The following is a 21,151-nucleotide window of genomic DNA, read 5'->3' on the forward strand; positions in this document are numbered from 1 at the left end:
ACATGGGAGGATAGTTAGATCTGTTCATTATATAATATGGACTGTTGGACAGCTGACCCTTATTAGGAGAGCAATCAGGAAGAGGGGATGTAAGAAAGAGAAAATGGGAAGAGGGGCAGGAGAGATGAGAGCGCGAGGAATGACAGGGAGGATGGAGGAGAGGTGAGATAACAGAGCAGCTGATAAAGCACAGGAGGCAAATAGGGGAGAGAAGACAGGAACCGATGGGGATCCAGAGAGGCACTGAGGGGAAGGAGACAGGAGAGGGATGGCAGGAGAAGAATGAGAGGTTAAAAGACAAAAAGCAGAGGAGGAGTGGAGTCTCCCCCTGTGAGAAGGGAGGTGAAGAGACAGAGAACAAACTATGCCATGGTAAACAGTTACCGACAGAGCGCACTGCCTCCAGGGGAAAAGACAAAAGAGAAAGGGAGAGAATGGCTGGGGGCGGGGACAAAAGGGAAGGATGTTACATTCTCTTTGACATTAGAATTAGACATTGGAATACCGCCAGATTGTATAATTTATTTAATTATTTTTTAATTCAAAATTTGTGTGGTGTGAAATTTTGCCTGCTTTGATGGGAATTCGTAGAGACGTTGCCCATCAGAGGGATAGACTCGCCAGCCTCTTGCATGCAGTATTCAGTGCAGTGGCCTGATTTCATGGCCTCCCACTGACCACAAATGCTGGCTAGCCCCCTGCGGCTTAGACACAATCACCCCTACTACTCTCGCCCCACCCCCACTTTCCTTGAAATCACAATTTCCTCCCCTCACATCCCTCCCCAAGAGGATTCTGCCCTTCCATGTGACTCATTTCTGCTCAGTTCAGACAGGCAGAAGAAGTCAAACAGAGATGTTATTTCTCTGCATTGCTGGTGAACAAGACAGCTTTCATTTGATGGAAGATGGAAGCTAGGACAACTCTGGAAATCTTTTTAAAGGAGGAATCTAGCCCAGGGATACACAAAGCACTTTGGATTAAATCTGTGGCTGATGCATGTGTCCCCACTGCCCTCTAGGGGATGGAAACAGAGCTGACTGTGTGTCATAGACACCATACTGCTAGCAGCTAACGGAGATTCTCCTTCAACACAAGTAGTAGTGGTATGTGCCTTGGCAGTTGCCACCATGAAGCTCTGAGTAGTTGTGAAATGCCAGGATGAAACAGGCATGAAGTTCTAAGTTGGCTTTCGATTTGTAACAAGATGAATGGATCCCAAGCTGCAACTGGAGCATGAACCAAACCTTACAGGAATACCCACTTAACATAATCTTCTCATTTCCACATCTGGACAGCAGCAGAAGGAGGCTGTTCTCTCACTATGAGCTGCCAGGCACCCCAATCTCCCACTGAATTCAGAGAAACTCGTCCATCTATTCCTGGCAATGGTAAAGGGGACACTGTTCTCATGAGATGTACAGCCTGATCAGAGGTCTGGACACAGCTGTGAGAAGCATCTTAACTACTGGGACACATCAAATGGAACCATTGGGGTTTTTCCATCGCTGACGTAGGCAGAGAATTATTAGGCTGTGTGTATGTGAAGGGGCGTGAAGAGTCAATTCAAGCTCCTAATACTTCTGCTTATCATCATGAGTTGAGAGGGACCAGGGGGCTTTATCCTGCCTCACCTTGCTCGTAGCTCTGGCAGGACTCCTGAATCTTAACGTGTCTCATGCTAGGGGCTGCCCTCTCCCAAGAGAATCTGTCTTTTCCCCCTGCCTAAGTGTTCCAGCTCAGACAGACACAATATCAGCCATTTTGTTTCCTTCTCTGATCCTCCTCATTGCTGTTTGTTTATTAATGGCTTCTTCTGTCTTATGTAGAGTGATTACATAAGATCGCAGACACGGAGGGAAAGAGCTCAGAGCTGCTATTAAAAACCTGCCATATGCAAGTCTCTGACCATGCTGCGAAGCCTGTAGATCAGTTCCAGCATTCTTGGGCACCTGGTCCTGACAACGGCCCCAGCTGGACCTGCTTTTGGATTTGGATTTCCCTTCATCCTGCTTTTTCCCAGTTGTCTGTCTCACTTGTTATCCCTGTGCCTTGTGTTCCTCCCCTGATGATAGCCGCTCCCTCTATCAAACTTCTCCATTCAGTTCATTCAAGCACTTTTTGGCCTCTCACCATCCATTTGCCCTCAGTCCCTTCATTAAAGGGGGCAGGGGAAGAACACTCATCAGCTGGCACAGTAAAGCAGCAAGCACTTCATCAAAACTTCCATTGCCTTCAAAAGAAGTAGGAGCAGATTCTTAATGTGGTGTGTGTGTGTTTGCAAACGTATGAGCACAGGAGGGAATTTCCCTCCTTTGAGGTCTTCCCTAGTAGAATGAGGTTCCTATCCTCCTCAGTTTTCCTCATCATTGCAAAGCCTGACACTGTGACACCATGAACTCTGCCTTATCTTCAGAAAGTCCGTCCATGGTTGTGAATGAGAGAGAGGAACACAGTACACAATTGCCAGTTCCTGCAAGTGAGTGGAGATGGAGCCAGCTCTTGGTTTGCTAATTTATTTCAGTGTATGAAGTAGGTAAGTATTGGTACAAACCCTAAAACACACGCAGTCGATATCAAGAAAAAAAATTATGTTTTGTCTCGTTACCTCTTGACAGCAACTTCTCAGCTGCTGCCTGAGCCACAATGTCCACACTGCTGTTTTTAGCACACTAGCCCGAGCCTCGCTAGCATGACTCTGTCGATCCAGGCTGGCAAACTCACTTCCTCTTGCAATGTAGACATGCCCATTTGGACTCCTACTGACTTTAATGGGACTTATAGAGGCAAAATTATTAATTGCTCAATGAGAAAAATCTCAAAACTTTAACCTTTCAAATGCTCTCAGAAAAATATCCTGGCAAATGTTGCTTTTTGCCTGGCAGTGAACACAACTTCTGAAGGCCCTGAGTGGTTTACAAATCCCTGGTGAATCCCTATTCTTCCCTTACTATGGTGGTGCAGCAAGTTAACACAAGCTGCTATTCATGGCTGGAGTGCACAGCCTCAAACGTCTCCAGCCACAAAGCTGAAAGAGTTTGTTTTCTACTCAGCCGCTTTGTTCGATTACAAAGTCGCCACCTGATCAGCAACCACTTCTCAGGATTGAGGGACATTGCCCGGGTCTGGAAATGGAATAGCAAGGGGGTGATGCAGATCAGGATTGAGGTGAGTTGACAAAATTGTGGGGGAGAAGGCAAGTTTTAAATCCTGGGGGTGCAACAGATCTAGACTGAAGTACACGGACAGCACTGTGCGGTGCCTGGGACTGGGACTGGAATAGCCCAAGGTCAAATGTAGGGACTAAGGAGCACTGTCAGAGCTACTGTGTATGGTGGAAAGTAGCTTATATAGTACTGGCCTTCACAATGCCCGGCAAGAAGATGCAGTTGCTTATTCAGCACTTGTGGCTTGATTAAACTTCTATTTTGCTTATGATATCTTCCAGGTATCTCTCCCTTTTTCACTGGGGGAGCCAAAGTTTACCCAATGGCTCTTGAACCCCAAAAGCAAGAGCCTTTTTCACAGTAGCTCATAATGGACATTTGCAGAACATTTGCCCCAGGTTCCAGCCAAGTTATTTTGGCTTTTTCCTTTTTCATGGGACCATGGGCATTAGAGATGTCACGCCCATGTCTCTTCCCACACCACAACTTCCCAGACTCCTCGCCCCGGAGTTTTGGGTTACCTTCCCTACATATTTGCATTTTTTCCTCTAAATTGAATCAGGTCTGGTTATTTCCTGCCCTGGTGTATGACTCCTCCAGGATTCCTGGCATTACAGATTAGAGGTCCCATTTGTTTATGGCCCTCCAACTAGCTCTCAGTCCAAGCCAATACGAATTAGCTGTGGAATAAGCTTTTATCAGACATTGTGTATCAAACACATCCCCAAGACAAAGCAATATTACATCTGCTGCATTCCTTTCATCCACTTATCTGCTAACTCTATCAAAAACAAGCATATGTGCTTCTCCCCAAAAGAGGGACTGTCACAACAGAGCGAAGGGGAAGAAGAAAAAGGCCTCATTTGTCCATGAAAACAAATTACTCAGAGTTTGATCTTGTTCTCATTGACATTAACAGCCAAGCTCCCATTGACTTCAGTGGGGCTTAATTGAACCCTGGAGGCTCTATCCTGCAAGGTGCTGAGCTTCTGGCCCTGCTACAGCAAAGCACTTAAGTGTGTGCTTAAAGCCCTTGATTGGTAATTTTCTGAATGCCTCTGCATTTACAACATCACAGTCTGTTGCAAAGAAAATGACTGAGATGCCACAGCAACAGAGAATAACTTCACTGCAAGTTCAACTTGAAGGAGAAGATGGGACTAGAAGGTGGCACATGAAGAAACAAACATAGCTACAGTACCTAGTAAAAAAGGCCAAGAAAACTATGAAAAACACAAGACAGAAACAAAATCACCTTGGTTAGCACTGTGTGTCAATTTTCTCCACTCTGGAAGCTCTGTTTGAAAGACTGCCCTTTCAGCAAAACCCCCACATGCCACAGAACCCAACAGATCTAGCACCAAAATACAGAAAGGACCTGATGTTCAGAAGAACCCTGTGATAACACTTCATTATTTACAAAAAGAACAGGAGTACTTGTGGCACCTTAGAGACTAACAAATTTGTTTGAGCATAAGCTTTCGTGAGCTACAGCTCACTTAATCGGATGCAACTTCAGTATTTAGCTACCCAATTGCACCTGCCGGTCAGGTATCTACATGCTGAATGTGCTAGAAATTATTTGTGGCCGCAAAATTGCACCTTGCCGTTATTTGTGTCAGCAAAAATGCAGGTGCAAAATAAAAGGCCCCTAAGAATATGTTGCCTCAAACCTCTATGCACATGATAGATGGACTTTTTAAAGTGTCCCTCAGAAGACTGCAGTTTCATCACATTAAGAGATGCTATTCCATGCAAGACTTCTGACCTGCGATGAACATCGGGAACTCCCACTGAACGCAACAGGACTTGCAGACTCTGAACCTCTCATGATTTTTGTGGTGGGTTTCATTGTGCTCTGCCATATCAAGGGAGCAGCCTCCAGGCAACCAAACAGCCAGTGTTTTATTTAAAAACAGATCTTAACAGGAGCCTGTAGGTAACAGGGGCAAATACCTCAGTCATCCTCTTCCTCCTTAGCCCAAATACCAGGCCTCTTGTCTGACCCCTGAAGGTGGCCTGTCCAGGGTAGTTCTGAGCTCTTTCTAGCTGTGGCACCAGCAGTTAAGTAGGAAGGAATCATTACAGGATGTACGAGATGGAAATTCCCCCAAAACATGCAGCATCAAAGGGGCTGGTGCTGTGTATGGTAGTATGCACATCGGTGCAGTCCATTCCAAATGGAGATGTCTCCTTCCCCTTTGCTGGGCTGGGAAGTAAGCACAGTGTGGCTCTCTTATTTATTTGTGACTGTTGGAGGCAGGTCTAAGAGCTGGATGTAAACTTGGGCACTGTTTCCCTGCTAAATATCAAACTTTCTATCCCAACCATTCTGGCACCAGTGCCAGACAGAAAAGAAAAAGCTGCAAGAAATTATTTATTTTATACTGGGGAAAGTACATATTTATACTGTCTCATATTAAGAAACAGCTGATTTGATTTGCCTCAAACTTTCTACAAAATTTTCACCCTTGGGCAGAGAGTAGGCCTGGAAAATTTCATCTCTATTACCCAAACTTGCAGAAAGTTTTCATTAATGTATTATTAAAACATTAAGCTGTTAGATCGTACTTTTTATCAGTAGAGCTCAAAGAACTTTACAGAGGAGGTGGGTATCATTATCCCCATTTGACAGATGGGGAAACTGAGGCACAGGGCAGGGAAATGACTTGCCCCAGGTCACCCATCAGGCCAACGGCAGAGCTGGGAATAGGACCCTGCTCTCCTGAGTCCCATCCCACTGGTCTATCTTCTAGGCCACACTAGGCACTTTTGAAAGGGGCATTTGAAACGGAAACATGCAACTTGAACTATAGCAACCTGAAACACTATGCAACCTCAATTACTCCTCTCCCCTAATATTGGTCTATCCCAGTTCAGGGATCACTTTGCCCACCACTGAAATGCAACCACTTCTGGGGGTGGAATGCGATATTAGACCACTTAGAAGTAAGCAAATCTTGAGCAAATGTTTCTTGGCCTGGCTGTGCTTTCTTTAAAGACGGATTTTGAGGGCTGCTCTGTGTATGGCCAAAGAGTTGGATGATGGGACAGCAATGTCATTCAAGAACATACAAGTAATGAAAACTCCTTCCACGCTTACCTCAAGCCATACAGCACGGTCCCATCTGGATGGAGCCGAATCATGCGATTCTTCACTGTCACCCCATGCAGGAAGGACTTCTTGTCATTCAGGAAATAGGTGTCAGGAAGCCACAACTGGTCAGCCACCCGGTTGTCCAGGGTCAGGTTAAGAGGAAGGTCACTGTACGCTAGGCGTTTGTCCCGCCAACTCTGCTGAAAATACATTGTGATGGTGTAGTCCTGGGAGAGAAAACACATAACCGTCAGGCTGTCCCATGGGAGACACCCTGGCCCCTTGTCTTACTCCTGCTGCCACTGAGATGCCTGACGCATCTCCAAAGCTTTTGCACCCAGGTTATTCATTCCCCACATGGTGTGTTATAGGAACTGTGCCTTCTTTTGGATGAGTAAAGCTACAGGGCACTGGACTGAGCTTTCTAAGGGGAGGAATTGGCTTGACTTGTCACTGATTCAACACTCGAGAGAACTTGTTGCAGTTCAGCCACCTCTTCCCTGCTCCACATTCTGCCCACTGCTCCTTAACGCCAGAGTCACAGTGTGGTGGCGTGCGTCTGAGATCAGGGAGACAACAGAATACATGCAAAGTTGGCTACATTTTTTTGAATGGCAGAGGCCCCATCAGTAGAACTGGTTGGCAAGGTCCCATGGGAGGAAAATCTAAGGGATAAAGGAGTTCAGGAGAGCTGGCAGTTTCTCAAAGAGACAAGATTAAAGGCACAACTGCAAACTATTCTGATGAGAAGGAAAGATAGGAAGAATACTAAGATGCCAATATGGCTCCATCAGGAGCTCTTTAATGACCTGAACATCCAAAAGGAATCCTACAAAAAGTAGAAACACGGAAGAATTGCTAAGGAGGAGACCAAAAGAACAGCACAAGCATATAGGGACAAAATCAGAAAGGCCCAGGCACAAAATGAGTTACACCTGGCAATGGACACAAAAGGCAATAAGAAGAGATTCTTTACATATATTAGAAGCAAGAGAAAGATGAAGATAAGTGTAGTGGGAAAGGAGAGAGAATAATTGATGACACCAAGAAGAATGAGGTGTTTAATGCCTGTTTTGATTCAGCCTTCACTGAAAAGGTTAATAGTGACCAGATACTCAACATAACTGATATTAACAGCAAGGAGGAAGGAATGCAAGCCAAAATAGGGAAAGAATCAGTTAAAGAATATTTAGATAAATTAGATGTATTCAAGTCAGCAGGGCTTGCTGAAATTCATCCTAGGGCAGTGGTTCTCAAACTGGGGTCCGCATGGGTATTCCAGAGGGTCTGCAAGTCAGGTCCAGGGCTGCTGGCCCCACTGATCAACTCCTCCCTCCCAGTGCCTCCTACACACTGCAGAACAGCTGTTCAGCAGTGTGCAGGAGGCACTGGGAGGGCAGGGGAGGAGCGGGGATAGGGTTACTGGAGTAGTGAATGGGAGGAAAGCAGCAGATGTGATATGTCTTGATTTTAGTAAGGCTTTTCAGACAGTCCCACATGACAGTCTCATAAGCAAACTATGGAAATGTGGTCCAGATGAAATTACTATAAGGTGATGCACTTGTTGAAAGTCTGTACTCAAAGAGTGGTTATGAATGGTTCGTTGTCAAACCGGGAGGATGTATCAAGCAGGGTCTGACTGGGGTCAGTCCTGGGTCTGGCATTATTCAATATTTTCATTAACGACTTTTATAATGGAGCGGAGAGTATTCTTGTGAAATTTGCAGATGACACCAAGATGGGAGGGGTTGCAAACACTTTGGAGTACAGGATTAGAATCCAAAACAATCTTGATAAATTAGAGAATTGGTCTGAAACCAACAAGATGAAATTCAATACAGACAAGTGCAAAGTACTTCACTTAAGAAGGAAAAATCAAATGCACAACTATAAAATGGGGAATAACTGGCAAGGTGGTAGTACTGCTGAAAAGGATCTGGTGTTTAGAGTAGATCACAAACTCAAGGAGTCAACAAGTGATGGCAGTTGAGAAAAAGGCTAATATCAGTCTGGGGTATATTAACAGGAGTGTTGTAAGACATGGAAGGTAATTGTCCTGTTCTATTCAGCATTCATGAGGCCTCAGCTGGAGTACTGTGTCCAGTTGTGGGCACTACACATTGGGAAAGAAGTGGACAACTTGGAGAGAGTCCAGAGGAGAGCAACAGAAATGATCATAGTTTTAGAAAACCTGACCTATGGGGATAAGTTTAAACAAAATTGGGCATATTTAGTCTTGAAAAAAGAAGACTGAAGGGGGACCTGGCAACAGTCTTCAAATAAGTTAAGGGCTGTTATAAAGAGGATGGTGATTAATTGTTCTCCATGTCCACTGAAGGTAGGACAAGAAGTAATGGGCTTAATTGGCAGCTAGGGAGATTTAGGTTAGATATTAGGAAAATTTTCTAATTATAAGGTTAGTTAAGTTCTGAAATAGGCTTCCAAAGGGAGGTTGTGGAATCTCTGTCATTGGAGATTTTTAAGAACAGGTTGGACAAACACCTGTCAGGGCTGGTCTAGATTTATTTTGTCCAGCTTCAGCACAGGGGATAGACTTGATGACTTCCCGAGGTCCCTTCCAGGCCTGCATTTCTGTAATTCTATGAAGAACCCAAAACTGTTGGGGATCAGGCTGGGGTTTGGGTATATCCCAGATTCATTCATCAATCATATTAATGGTCATGTCTATGGCTCTCATCACCACAGTGTTGATGGAGTGCTGGCACATCAAGCTTCACTCACCACCTCTAGCGGCTGGACCTCTAGAAGGAAATCTGTTCCAGGTATAATTATTATTACGTGTCCTGCAGTAGCACATAAAGGCTCCAACCATGATCAGGGACCCATTGTGCTGGGTGCTGCACAAACAATTAGTAAAAGACAATCCTTGCAGAGTTTACAATCGAAATAGACGAGATACACATCGGGTAGAAAGGGAAACAGAGGCACAGATAGAAGTGACTTCCCCAAGCTCACCTGATGGGTCAGTGGCAGAGCTAGGAATAGATGACAGGTCTCCTCACTCTCCCTGCCTACTGGATCATAATTCTCTCTCTTATACAGCACTGCATTTTAGCCACCAAAAAGAGGAAATTATATATATCAATATATACATAAATATGAAGAAAATATATCCCAGGAATCTGTGAGGGCGTGAGGCAGGGATGGGATTTCTGGCTGGCTCAGCAATGTTTGTTGCAAAGAAGCAGCAGTGGCACCTCTAGCCAGGGGTTCAAAGTCAGGCTAGCTCAGCAATGACCGGTTTCAGAGTAGCAGCCGTGTTAGTCTGTATTCGCAAAAAGAAAAGGAGTACTTGTGGCACCTTAGAGACTAACAAATTTATTAGAGCATAAGCTTTCGTGAGCTACAGCTCACTTGCATCCGATGAAGTGAGCTGTAGCTCACGAAAGCTTATGCTCTAATAAATTTGTTAGTCTCTAAGGTGCCACAAGTACTCCTTTTCTTTCAGCAATGACCGAAAGCCATTATCTCTAGATTCACTATATGAAGTGAATTGGGGGCTTCATTGAAGTTCTAAGTAGGCAAGGAAGCATGTATTGAAAACCACAATCAGAAGGGGACATTAATAGTCCTATGGCTTAGCAGAGAGGCTGACTATGTAATGAGGCAGGGAGGCTGAGATCTTGTTCCCCATGGAGCTGACCTGTCTATGTAAGGGATGGGGCATGTTGACAGGATGGCGGGGAGCAGCTTGCACTGCCATTGCCCATGCTGCACTTGTTCTGGGGATTAGCAGAGGACTTCGCTCTCTAGGGCTGTCAGTCTAGCACTAAATCCAGCTAAAAGCCCAAAATAATGAAATGATCCTGCATGTGTAGCAAGCCCTCCCTGGGTGTCTGAAAATAGGCAAACCTCAGCCAAGTGAATGGAGCTTGAATTTCCATGAGAAAACATTAAGACAAGGCAAATGGGGGGGGGGGGCTTGATTACTGTGCAAATAATTGCTGCTAAATCCCTCAGCCCATTCCACCATGACTCTGTCACCTTATAAGAATAGTCCTAGATGGTAGGCATAGTAACTACACAATGCCTATACAGAGCGGCTGCTTGCCATTCCCAACTATCCTGCTTCAGCTTCAGAGCAGCCTGGAATGAGCGTTGTGATCTCATGACCCTGTGTGTGAGCAACCTCCTCTCATCTTGTGACACGCTGATGGGTCTGGAGGAGGCAGAGTTTGGCTCATTCCATCTTGTTCTCAATTCAGGATTTTTTGCATCCTGCAATTCAGCTGCCCTTGTCAGTATTCAAGATGGGTTTGTGAAAATTGGTTCTTTCTCCTGAAGCTTATATGCGTGGTCAACTTATGTGCAATGGTGCCATATTTAGGAAGCAAGGAGATTATGGTAGCCCGAGTTACCGTAACACTGGTGATGGAGTGCTGGCACACCATTGCTTTCTGTTTACATGGTGAATATCCGTACAAACAGTCTTGGTTCCTAATCTAGTGTACTGCTAATCCCAAGACCATTTTCCTCTCTCCAAATAATTGCTGTAATTATTTTTCTCTCCTTCATCTGCTTACCCTGGATACCTAGGGTAACTGTTCCCACCCCCCCACACCCAAACCTATCTACCCTGTCTTTAAAGTCAAGTACCACATTAGAGAGCAAATGATCAGTACGGACCACAATGAGAGAATATAAAACTCATGGCTTTTGTGATCTGATCAGGGCTGGAATGGAAGGATCTGGGGGTTAAAACCTAAGGTATTAACCTTCTGAATCAGCATACTATTTCCCTACTTGTTTTATAAACCAGCCATCTAGCCGGCAGCACTGGTGAGCTACGGAGAGCTTTCTGGGAAGTGGAAGAGCAAATATTCCTTTGCCTCTGGGTCCAGTTCTTTCCCAGGTTCCCTGGCTGCTCCTGTGTGCTTCCTTTCCCTCCATCTCATAGCCAAACATTTCTGTGCCATGCCATGAATCTGCATTTCCAGATAACCCCCCTTATCTTTTACAAAGCACTACAGTCCACCTAGTGTTTAGTGCTTCTCATGGACTCTCCCCCTCTCTGGCTCTCTTTCCCTCTCACTCCTCCTCTTTCTCTTTCTGTTCCCCCCTGCATCTCCTCCTTTACTTTCTCCATTTTGATTTTTCTCTCCTCCTCCTCTTTCCCATACATCTTTCTCGCTCCATTTCTCAGTATCTTCCCTTCCTCTCCTAGCCCAGTGCCAATCTCTGCTGAGTGATGTGCGTGATTGCTGGACAGACGTGAAAGAGCCAGGCAGGCATCCAATATTCAGAGGTCAGAGTTCTCTTCAGGAGAAGAGGTGACACTGACGTATTAATGGGCTGCAGCTCCAAAGCACAGGGAGGGGAGACTTCGAGAATGGAGCGTGCTCTCTGGGAGCTGCTAACAGAGTGCAACACACATAAAAAGTACCTTATCACATCTGAAGGAGAGTGCACCATAACAGAGTCCATGCCACAGGGGATGGCACTGATAAGTTACCCTACAGCATGCAAGAGAGACTGTATCACAGAGGAAACAGGCCCCGCATGCCAATCATGTACTATGTTTGATAGATGCTGTATCCCATGGAGGAAATAGGGACCCCATGAGCTCTATCCAGCTCACCTGTATCTTCTTAATATTAAACTGATGATAGACAGATGAAAAAATATGCAGAGAAGGATGGATGACTAGATCTAGAGCTGTTGATATGTTCAATGAGAGTCGCAAGGCTACAAACCTATTAGAAAAGATTACAGCGGAAGCCTCCCCTTCAGACACGGATAACATCATAACTGAGGGTGACACCATCCTTTCGGCGCACAGTAACCAGACTGATGCAACGTGTACAGTAATCCATCCTCTCTATGCTGCAGCTACCCCTTTGGGTAGCACTGGTGGAAATGTGTCTGGGCAAAATTGCTTACACATTTCCTAATCCAGACAAGGTGGGTAGAACTCTCAGTTCAGCACCTTTTCAGCAGCATGCATTCACTCAGAGCCAGGAGAGCCCACTGGGTTCTTACAGGAATATGCAGTGGGAGGGGAGGGTTGCATGGCCCAAACAATGGCCAGGCAGAATTCCGTTCTCTGCACTAATGAGGGGGCAGACGCTGATCCCTTCCCACTTCCCTGGGGGCGCACAGCACCCCAAAGGGGACTGGAGGGGGTGGAATTGAAGTTCACGCCCACAAGCCCCACAATGCCTCAGCCAAGAGAGATGACGGGCTGCAAGGTGGCAGAGTATGCTGTGTCCCACAAGGGGAATAGGGGAGTGCATGCTGGGGAGTGAGCAGGAGAGTGCATGCTGGAAAGTCCTAAGTGGCTTGCTGGTGCTTGCTGGGGGCTGGAGGTGGCTGTGACCCCCCCCCCCTTGCTAGAGGGTTGGTGCAAGCTGCACAATGGAGTCCTGGGAAAAGAATTAAAAAACAAAACTGACTAGGTTCAATTCCAAATAAATAACCATTGACCACAACCAAACTGGCCTGATGGAGAAAATCTTCCAGCAGGGGTGGATCTGAGTGACATCGATATGCCTTGATGAGGTACACTAACCAGGAGCCTAATTACATGTCTGGGTCCCCTGAACTATACCTTAGCACCTAGTCTCCATGAACAGTTACTCGACCTGCATGCCCAAATATTGGGATTCTGCAGGCGCAGTGGCTGTGTGGTTTTGAGAGTACTGCCATTGCATTTCTGCTTTACCCTTTAAAACTTTGCCATGAGGGCCAAATCCAGGTTCCACTGAAGCCTACCATTTGTGATACAGATGCCAGCTGGTAGCGGGACACTGTGTGGGAGTGCCACATGGCTTGTATTGTCTAGGATTACCCTGATTTGGGGGCGACCCCACACCTGGCTCGTTTAACTCCGTGGGACACTGTGCTCTTGCAAAGACACACACAGTTACATGGGCCGCCGCAGCCTAACTCCAGCTGAACTTGGCTGTCGTGGCTAGACTTGCTGTGACTTGTCTGTGCCTCACATGCACAGTGCCCCAGCCCCACCACGGGGAGCTGAAGTACTCCGTGGGCAACAGGCAGCTGAGGGAACAGCTCCTTCTGGCCCAAGTGGGAGCAGCTGGGTTAAGTCTTGCTCAGCTGGAAGACAGTTGCATGTCTATCACAGTAATGGGAGAAAAAGCATGTGTCCTGGGCTCTCTCTAGATGGGGAGCTTCTCCTCTCCAAATCCCCCTTCACCTGGTTGCTGTGGGAGAGATGTGGAGAGGCCGTGTTGGCTTGCTGGTCTCTGGCTCTCCAGCTACTGCTCTAGGGTTTTTTTATTTATTGTCCCATTTTTTTCATCAAAGAGGCAGCCCTGGGAGCCCAGCTGCGTGACAGGCCCTGCTCAGCGCTGCGCCTCCCGTTCACCCCCTCCTGGAGCAGACACGGCACCTGAGCCTGCTGGAAGGCTTTCCGAGCATGACCGTCATTTCAGGATCCCTTTGGGATCCCCCTACGTTACTGCCATTCCCTCCTCATCACTAAGCCACTGGCTCTTTCCGAGCTGTCAGCTCCAGTCCTCCTCTCCTCCCTCGCCCCCTAGTCTCCGGTTTGGTGGAGGGTTTTTTTCCCCTCTCCCCTCCCCTCCTCCTGGCACACAAAGAAGAAAGGTAAGAACACCCCAGGGGTCAGACAGCCATTCAGATTCAAGAGCTGCCCCTCTCTGCTGAGGAATGCTTACTTAGAGGCTAGCAATGGCCTGCTGTGACACTGAAATCAGGAGCCTGCTTGCAGGCCACTTGTGCCTTCTCCCAGCTGCTGAAGGCAGTACTAGCCTCCTCCTGCATTAGGCAGCCATATCTGGGGGAGTCCGACAGTTGGGACCTCATTAATTATCTCAGTGTCTGGTGCATCTCAGCAGGGTCCCTTTTCACACCATCTAAGGGCCCCTAAGGAAGTGATCCAGGGAGCATGGTGAAGCATCCAGTATTAGGCTAGGAATGCACCAAGGGGAATGTGGCCCTGCAGAATGCAAGAGGGAATGGGCTTAGGTTGATACTGGATACACTAGGATGCTCTTCAAGGTACTGGGAACCTCCAATGTCCTAGGGGGCATGCTGGATAAACCTGAGGGAACAGCAGCAAAAAATAAATAAATAAATAAATAAATAAATTGTTCACATGTATTAATTTAAATTTCTGACCAAATTTTCATTGGGTCATGTTCGTGACACCACTTGTGTTTGCTTTCCTCAGCTATCAGAGCCCTCAAGCTTCCCTATCCATGCACACTTGTGAGAAACAAATTCTAAGCTCGAATATCCATCAGGAGCAAACTTCAACTTGTATATTATAAATCACAATATGTTGCTGTGTTCGTCGGTTACATAAACCATCCAATCAGGGAAGAGAAACAATGCCACACGACTCGTGTAAGTAACCCACACAATGCAATGGGTGAACACTCAGAATGTGCTGTGGATGGAGAACTGTTCACTGAGGACATTGGTGTGTATCCCTAAAGAATGAGAACCAGCTGGGCTGTGGGCAGACAGAAAGGAATTCACCAGTGAAACACAAACAGTCAGGTGAGTTCTAGTGTTGAGACATGTGCGTCCAGGATGAACCAAGGAGCATGTTGGAATGAAGCTAAAAGACTCCTCAGAGTGCCAGACAGAATCATAGGACAGCCCTGGAGGTGACCTGTGGATACTCTGCAGAGCACAAGGATTCTCACTGAGGCACTGGGAAAGCCAGGAGGTGCCAGGACCTACAGATGAGCCAGAGAACACTTGGGGGCACTGCAGGCTGTTTACATGCCACAGAGCATGTTGAAACTCATCTAGGGGCACCAGACCCATGAACGGGCCAAGGAGCATGGCAAGATGCTCCACAGGGAGAACTAATGCAGCAGAGTGACATGCTGAGATGTTCCTGGACCCACCAATGGACATTGTAACAAAGCATATAGCGCTTAGGGGAAGGGAAATGTAAGATGCAAAAGTTAAGATGTTTGTACACTAAGGCGAGGAGCCTAGGTAACAAAATGGAGGAACTAGAGCTACTGGTGCAGGAAGTGAAACCAGATATTATAGGGATAACAGAAACATGGTGGAATAGTAGTCATGACTGGACTACAGGTATTGAAGGGTATGTTTTGTTTAGGAAGGACAGAAATAAAGGCAATGGTGGTGGAGTAGCATTGTATATCAATGATGAGGTAGACTGTAGAGAAATAAGAAGTGATGGAATGGATAAGACAGAGTCTATCTGGGCAAAAATCACATTGGGGAAGAAAGCTACTAGAGCCTCCCCTGGGATAGTGCTTGGGGTGTGCTATAGACTGCCGGGATCTGATTTTGATATGGATAGAAACCTCTTTAATGTTTTTAATGAAGTAAATACTAATGGGAATTGTGTGATCATGGGAGACTAACTTCCCAGATATAGACTGGAGGACAAGTGCTAATAATAATAATAGGGCTCAGATTTTCCTGGATGCGATAGCTGATGGATTCCTTCACCAAGTAGTTGCTGAACCGACAAGAGGGGATGCCATTTTAGATTTGGTTTTGATGAGTAGTGAGGACCTCATAGAAGAAATGATTGTCGGGGACAACCTTGGTTCGAGCGATCATGAGCAAATTCAGTTCAAACTAAATGGAAGGATAAACAAAAATAGGTCTGTGACTAGGGTTTTTTATTTCAAAAGGGCTAATTTAAAAAATTAAGGAAATTAGTTAGGGAAGTGGATTGGATTAAAGAACTTGTGGATCTAAAGGCGGAGGAGGCCTGGAATTATTTCAAGTCAAAGTTGCAGAAACTTCAGAAGCCTGCATCCCAAGAAAGGGGAAAAAATTAATAGGTAGGAGTTGTAGATCAAGCTGGATGAGCAAGCATCTCAGAGAGGTGATTAAGAAAAAGCAGACAGCCTACAAGGAATGGAAGATGGGAGGAATTATCAAGGAAAACTACCTTGTTGAGGTCAGAACATGTAGGGATAAAATGAGAAAGGCCAAAAGCCATGTAGAGTTGGACCTTGCAAAGGGGATTAAAACCAATAGTAAAAGATTCTATAGCCGTATAAATAAGAAGAAAACAAAGAAAGAAGAAGTGGGACCGCTAAACAATGAGGATGGAGTGGAGGTTAAGGATAATCTAGGTATGGCCCAATATATATAAATATCTAAACAAATACTTTGCCTTAGTCTTTAATGAGGCTAATGAGGAGCTTAGGGATAATGGTAGGATGCAAATGGGAATGAGGATATGGAGGTAGATATTACCCCCATCTGAGGTAGAAGCCAAACTCGAACAGCTTGATGGGACTAAATCGGGGGGCCCAGATAATCTTCATCCAAGAATATTAAAGGAACTGGCACATGAAATTGAAAGCCCATTAGCAAAAATTTTTAATGAATCTGTAAACCCAGGGGCTGTACCATATAACTGGAGAATTGTTAACACAGTCTCTATTTTTAAGAAAGAGGAAAAATGCGATCTGGGTAACTACAGCCCTGTTAGTTTGACATCTGTAGTATGCAAGGTCTTCGAAAAAATTTTGAAGGAGAAAGTAGTTAAGGACATTGAGGTCAATTGTAACTGGGACAAAATACAACATGGTTTTGCAAAAGGTAGATTGTGTCAAACCAACATGATCTCCTTCTTTGAGAAGTTAACAGATTTTTTAGACAAAGGAAACGGAGTGGATCTAATTTACCTCAATTTCAGTAAGGAATTTGATACGGCTCCACATGGGGAATTATTAGCTAAATTGGAAAAGATGAGGATCAATATGAAAACTGAAAGGTGGATAAGGAACTGGTTAAAGGGAAGACTACAATAGGTCACACTGAAAGGTGAACTGTCAGGCTGGAAGGAGGTTACCAGTGGAGTTCCTCAGGGATCGGTTTTGGGACCAATCTTATTTAATCTTTTTATTACTGACCTTGGCACAAAAAACGGGAATGTGCTAATAAAGTTTGCGGATGACACAAAGCTGGGAGGTATTGCCAATACAGAGAAGGACCGGGATATCATACAGGAAGATCTGGATGACCTTGTAAACTGGAGTAATAGCAATAGGATGAAATTTAATAGTGAAAAGTGCAAGGTCATGCATTTAGGGATTAATAACAAGACTTTTTGTAATAAACTGGGGACGCATCACTTGGAAGTAACAGAGGAGGAGACAGACCTTGGAGTATTAGTTGATCACAGGATGACTATGAGTTGCCAATGTGATATCGCCATGAAAAAAGCTAATGCGGTCTTGGGATGCGTCAGGCGAGGTATTTCCAGTAGAGATAAGGAGATGTTAGTACCGTTATACGAGGCATTGGTGAGACCTCATCTGGAATATTGTGTGCAGTTCTGGTCTCCCATGTTTAAGAAATATGAATTCAAACTGGAATAGGTACAGAGAAGGCCTACTAGGATGATCCGAGGAATAGAAAGCTGGTCTTATGAAAGGAGACTCAAAGAGCTTGGCTTGTTTAGCCTAACCAAAAGAAGGCTGAGAGGAGATATGATTTTCCTCTATAAATATATCATTGGGATAAATATCACGGAGGGAGAAGAATTATTTAAGCTCCGTACCAATGTGGACACAAGAACAAATGGATATAAACTGGCCATCAGGAAGTTTAGACTTAAATTAGACAAAGGTTTCTAACCATCAGAGGAGTGAAGTTCTATAATAGCCTTCCAAGGGAAGCAGTGGGGGCAAAAGACATATCTGGCTTCAAGAATAAGCTTGATAAGTTTATGGAAGGGATGATATGATGGGACAGCCTAATTTTGGCAATTAATTGATCTTTGACTATTAGTGGTAGATATGCCCAATGGCCTGTGATGGGATATTAGATGGGGTGGGATCTGAGTTACTACAGAGAATTCTTTCCTGGATGTCTGGCTGGTAAGTCTTGCCCACATACTTAGGGTTTAGCTGATCGCCATATTTGGGGTCGGGAAGGAATTTTCCTCCAGGGTAGATTGGCAGGGGCCCTGGGGGTTTTTCGTCTTCTTCTGCAGCGTGGGGCACGGATCACTTGCTGGAGGATTCTCTGCACTTTTAAGTCTTTAAACCATGATTTGAGGACTTTGGTAGCTCAGACATAGGTTAGGGGTTTGTTATAGGAGTGGGTGGGTGAGATTCTGTGGCCTGCGTTGTGCAGGAGGTCAGACTAGATGATCATAATGGTCCCTTCTGACCTTAAAATCTATAAGTCCATAATACCGGCTGATTCTTTACCATGACGCCACAGCTGTCAGATCCCCATCCCAAGCACATGAGACTAGGCTCTTAGGTGCAGCTGGTAGAAGGGGAAGAGCAGTGGAATCAGAAACACCACCGCCACCAATATACATATCAATGGATAAATATTTTCATTGTCCCAGGGAGCCTTCCCCATTACATGGGGGGAGAACATGCAGGTCCCAGTCCCTGTGCTCTAAGAACTCCTCCGCCACCCCCCGCCCCCGCCCCTGTAATCCCAGAGGTCAGCAACAGGAGATTGGGCTCCATGTCCTTGTAAATAAAAGGCTGAATTAGCAATCAAATGAGCCAAATGCACAGGGCTGGGCTCCTATCTATCCACTGGGTTCTTGGTTCTTTGCTTGCTGACATGGAGCAAATTGCAGGGGAGTGGAGAAGAAACATCTTGAACTCTAGCATGGAGCAGGCAGCTGTCCTCTCTCCCAGGAATGGGCATAGAGTAATGGGGGCAGTAAGAACAGCTTGGGATAGGGAGGGGAGGTGGGGGAGAAAAGGGTTGCGAAGGGGCTGGTGAAAGGGAGGAGTTCAGCAAATGCTTAGAGCTCAGCCAAAACACATGGCAACTGGAGCAGGAGCCGTTAACATACCAGAGGTCAGTTTCTTCCTTACTCTTCTAAAACAGAAGCTCCCTCCTGCCACAATCCCATCTACCCAAAAGCACAACACAGCCGAAGAAGTCACTCAGTGCTGATGACTCAGGGACCCTTGGCTCCAGGTTTACGGTCATATGCTACAGGCCTGATCCATAGCCCGTTGATGGCAATGCAGCCCAGATCCTCAAAGGTATTTTGGCACCTAACTCCCATTGCTTAGTGAGAGCCGGGCATCTAAATACCTTTGACGATCTGGGCCTGGCAGTCCATTGACTCCAATGAGCTTTGCATCAGTCCCAAAGCTCTCTAGCCTGGGGGGTTGGGAGGAGAGCTCTGGACCTCTGCCATAGACTCACACACAGAGCTCTCTCTTACCCACCCAGGCTGCATCCTCCTGGGACCACTAAGTAAATTCCCTGCACTTCTGTGTCATTGCCCCTGTGACATTTCCACGTGGCTCAGTTACCACCAACTGGCCCACCCCAGAGTACAATGTATTTGTTTGCACTGCAATAGAGCTCCAAGGTCGCAGCTGGGATCAGGGCCCAGCTGTGTTGGGTATGGCTTCAACATAATCCCTGCCCTTAGGAGCACATAGGCCAGGATGCTACCTTGTGTCTATGGCAATTTCTGTGTACGTTACATGTTGCTACCCTTTACAGGATTAGGATGGCCAGGGATACATTCCCATGATAAAAGAACACCACATCCATTTCTGCTCACTGTGAACAAATGGGGAGCGCCTCTCCAGTCTGTGAGTGCTTCTCCCACTTTTTCTTGCTGCCCATCTCAACCCCCCTGAAATCTCACTTTGCCCTCATGTCTGACACACCCAAAACAGCTCATTCCCCACCTGCATGTCACATCCAACATACATCATGTGCCCAAAGGAGGACAGTTGTTGCATGGGGTGAGTTTGCTTAAATACAGAGTCCAGGTTAATTCTAGTGACTGCAGTTCCCCGTCTGCTTTTTTCAGAGGGTCGTCACTGGGGAACTGATTCAAACCAGATGAATGGCAATACTTTTTCATTCAGTGTCCAATGAGCCTGTGGAACTTGCTGCCACAAGATGTCATTGAGACCAATAGCTTATCAGGACTGAAAAAGAACTGGGCATTTACATGGAGAAAAAGAACATCCAGAGTTAGAATAGGTAATATTAAAACAGTAAATAAGAGTTTCAGGAGGGATATAAACCCTCCTGCTTCAGGGCACAAGCCCCAATCTTTAACTAAGGGGTTTAGGAGGAAACATTCCTTCTGGGCAGGCTATTCCAGATGTGCCTACTGCACGGTTCCTTGTATCTTCCCCTGAATTAACGGGTAATGACTATTGTGCATGGCAGGATATTGGACAAGATGGACTATTGGTCTGATAAAGTCTGTCAATTCCTTTTTCCTATCAGAACGTGACCGCCAGCAAAATACTTAACCATTGAGCTAAAGGAGTATTTGTATTAGCAGGGAGCTGTAGTAGGCTCTTATCTTCTGAGGACCAGCCACGGGAGGGGGATAAGTAGCACATGTTGAATCAGTGGATCAGATCTCCACTCAGAATACATTTCTGGTGATGTGGATCTCAGCTGAGTCCATTTTTATTCTCAAAATGACTCAGAGATCATTGCTTCCTCTAGTTCCCCCTGGAGAGACAGTTATTCTCAGCCCCCTGTAGATGTTATATTTCACAGAGCACGTGGAAGCTACTAGGAGTGATAACTTTTTGGCAGGGAGAGAGAGAAAGAGAGAGAGAGAGAGAGGGAGAGAGAGAGCTCTTGCTGCTGCACTGCTTGTGACATAAGGACAAAGGACATTTTACAGCTTACCTGCCACACCAGCTGTTCCACCTGATTCTATAGACTTTGCTAAAGCACCTCTATTTTCAGGGGAAAGGGACTGAATAAAAATCCCATCCCATGTAAGCAAAGAACACTGCAGTGCTTTGAACCTGTGGTCATAAAGAACATCAAGGAAACTGCTACTTTGGAAGACGGTAGAGAGAATGGAACGTTTCCTAGCTGGTGGGAATTCAGCTGCCAATGAATGAAACTAATGAATGGCTTGTTGGCTTCAATAATGAGACACCAGCTTTTATTCCTG

The 21,151-nt window shown here is 45.8% G+C and overlaps 1 protein-coding gene across 1 annotated transcript in view; it reads right to left on the reverse strand.

Annotated features, from left to right (window-relative positions):
• GABRQ (gamma-aminobutyric acid type A receptor subunit theta) overlaps window positions 1-21,151 on the reverse strand; it is an 88,260-nt gene that overhangs the window by 16,554 nt on the left and 50,555 nt on the right. The window contains exon 4 of the mRNA XM_038416233.2: window positions 6,271-6,491. Within this exon, the coding sequence (XP_038272161.1) occupies window positions 6,271-6,491 (221 nt within the window). The remainder of the gene's footprint in view (window positions 1-6,270; window positions 6,492-21,151) is intronic.

The sequence above is a fragment of the Dermochelys coriacea genome, chromosome 9, assembly GCF_009764565.3.
Source record: "Dermochelys coriacea isolate rDerCor1 chromosome 9, rDerCor1.pri.v4, whole genome shotgun sequence".
NCBI classification, from domain to species: domain Eukaryota; kingdom Metazoa; phylum Chordata; order Testudines; family Dermochelyidae; genus Dermochelys; species Dermochelys coriacea.